At 55.7% G+C, this 2,305-nt stretch overlaps 1 protein-coding gene across 1 annotated transcript; it reads left to right on the top strand.

Annotated features, from left to right (window-relative positions):
• Positions 1-2,017, top strand: LOC309530588 (hemoglobin subunit beta-1-like). The gene is made up of 3 exons (XM_082219659.1): positions 1-169; positions 536-758; positions 1,764-2,017. The coding sequence occupies exons 1-3, from the start codon at positions 78-80 to the stop codon at positions 1,890-1,892; spliced, it is 444 nt and encodes a 147-aa protein (XP_082075785.1). The 5' UTR covers positions 1-77; the 3' UTR covers positions 1,893-2,017.
• Positions 2,018-2,305: the final 288 nt, after the last annotated feature.

Genomic DNA, 2,305 nt, shown 5'->3' on the forward strand with positions numbered 1-2,305 from the left:
CTCCAGCCCTGGAAGGAGCTCCAGCTCAGCCCAGAAGGTTTTCTCCAGCAGCCGAGAGAAGCTCACAGCCAGCCATCATGGTGCACTGGACCGCCGAAGAGAAGCAGCTCATCAACACTTGCTGGAGCAAAGTGGACGTGGCCGCCTTGGGTGGGGACACCCTTTCCTGGTAAGACCAGGGGTGGTTGCCTCTCTGGGCAGGCTGGGCAGGAACTCCTCTTTCCACCTGGAGAATGACCATCCATGCCTCTCCCGGTGTGGTGTAGTGGTTAAGAGTGGTGGACTCGTAATCTGGGGAACCGGGTTCGCTTCACCGCTCCTCCACCTGCAGCTGCTGGGTGACCTTGGGCTAGTCACACTTCTCTGAAGTCTCTCAGCCTCACTCACCTCACAGAGTGTTTGTTGTGGGGGAGGAAGGGAAAGGAGAACGTTAGCCGCTGTGAGACTCCTTCGGGTAGTGATAAAGCGGGATATCAAATCCAAACTCCTCCTCCTCTCTTCTTCTTCTTCTTTCTCCTTCCTTCCTTCTCTCCAGCTTGCTGATCGTCTTCCCCTGGACCCAGAGATTATTCACTCACTTTGGGGACCTCTCCTGCCCTGCCGCCATCTGTGCCAACCCCAAAGTCAAGCAGCACGGCCACAAGGTCCTGGCCGCCTTTGGAGAGGCCATCAAGAACCTCGACAAGATCAAGGAGACCTTTGCCAAGCTGAGCGAGCTTCACTGCGACAAGCTCCATGTGGACCCCGTCAACTTCGGGGTGAGCCTGCCTGCCCCCAAGGGCTGCCTGGGGGGGGCGGGGGGATGGGTGCCTGAGGTCCCCTCTGCAGGGTCACAATCCCCACACACGAATCATAGAACTGTTCTGTTGGAAGGGACCCCGAGGGACATCTAGTCCAACCCCCTGAGGGAATCTCATGACAGACGGCTCCTCACCCTCTGCTTAACAACCTCCAGTGAAGGAGGGTCTTCCAAGGGAGTCCGTAAAAGCTCCTAATCTTCAGAAAGTTCCTCTTAATATCTAATGGGAATCTCCTTTCTTGTTGTTTAAATCCATTGGTTCGGATCCTGCCCTCTTGCGCACCAGAAAACAAGTTCCAGCCTTCTCTTCTCTCATGCGTTTAACTTGTTTTGAACTTTTTGTGATTTTACCGTATTATTTTTATGTGATGCATTTTTTATGGAGCAGCAATATAGAGATATAAATAAATGAATTTTAACTAAACCCACATACCCAAGTAGAGGAGAGTTCCTGGCTATCTTTCACAATCCTCATGGCGTCATCTCCTGGCGAGTCAGAGTGGGCTCCCCTCATCCGTGGGCACCTTCAGCCACGCCCTGAGCAAGCCAACCCCTTTACCTCGGAAAGAAGGGCAACTCGATGGACTCTCTTGCCTTCTGGCCCTTCAAATGGAGCCTGTGGGCCTTTGCCCTTCCTCCTTCTGACTGGTCCCTGGTCAAGCGAGGATCTGTCCGGCTAGCAGAGGCCGAGCCCAGGAGGTCCCTGGCAGGGGCCAGTTTGCTTCTTGGCACCAAACCTCTCCTGGCATGGCAATGCCAGCCTGGGACGGTGTGGGGTTCTGTCTGTTGCCTCCTGGACCAGCCTCCTTCCAGGGGACCCCAAACCCCTTCATCCATTCCAGCTGGCCTTTGGGCTTGACCCCACAGCAGCCAGCTGTGGCTGTGTGGGGTGGGGGTGGTGGGGAGAGGGCGTTCCGCACACGGGCCACCGGCAGAAGGAGTCACCCCCTGTTTTCTCTTCCAGCTCCTGGGCGAGGTCCTCATCACCCTCCTGGCCGCACGCTTTGGGAAGGAATTCACCCCTGCTTACCACCATGCCTTTCACAAGCTGGTCAAGGTGGTGGCACATGCGTTGGCCCTCCGGTACCACTGAGGCACCCCCAGGGAGAAGCGGCCATCTCCTGCTGGTCTCGCCACCCACCGGGTGGGGTGGGGGCCACCCCTTCCTGCCCCCATGTGACGCTTGACCCTCTAATAAATCCTTCCTCTGCAATCTGACCTGGTTTCCTGTGTCTCTTTCTCTGGGACGGGGGGGGGGACAGGCCTGGGGGGAAGACCTCTCCTGTTAGCTGGCTGGCGGTGGGCTAGGAAAGTGGGGGGGGGGGCTTCTTTGTCCTCTGTCACTCAAGAGGAACCATTGAGCACCAGTGGGGGGGGGGGTTCAGGGCAATCTTCCCTCTTCTTATTCCTTTTGTTTAAGCATTTTTATTAATTTCCAATGATTCAAGTTCCAACCTTAACAACCTTGCCGCTGGTTCTGTTTTGCAGTTTATAATCTCATCTTTT

The sequence above is a fragment of the Podarcis vaucheri genome (assembly GCF_965113315.1).
Source record: "Podarcis vaucheri genome assembly, chromosome: 4".
In the NCBI taxonomy this organism is placed as follows: Eukaryota; Metazoa; Chordata; class Lepidosauria; order Squamata; family Lacertidae; genus Podarcis; species Podarcis vaucheri.

Bases quoted from the DNA above. Each gene is read 5' to 3' on its own strand.
- LOC309530588 (XM_082219659.1), top strand. From the start codon at position 78: ATGGTGCACTGGACCGCCGAAGAGAAGCAGCTCATCAACACTTGCTGG. The intron at 170-535 runs GTAAGACCAGGG...CCTTCTCTCCAG, and splicing joins GGTGGGGACACCCTTTCCTG to CTTGCTGATCGTCTTCCCCT. The intron at 759-1,763 runs GTGAGCCTGCCT...TTTCTCTTCCAG, and splicing joins TGGACCCCGTCAACTTCGGG to CTCCTGGGCGAGGTCCTCAT.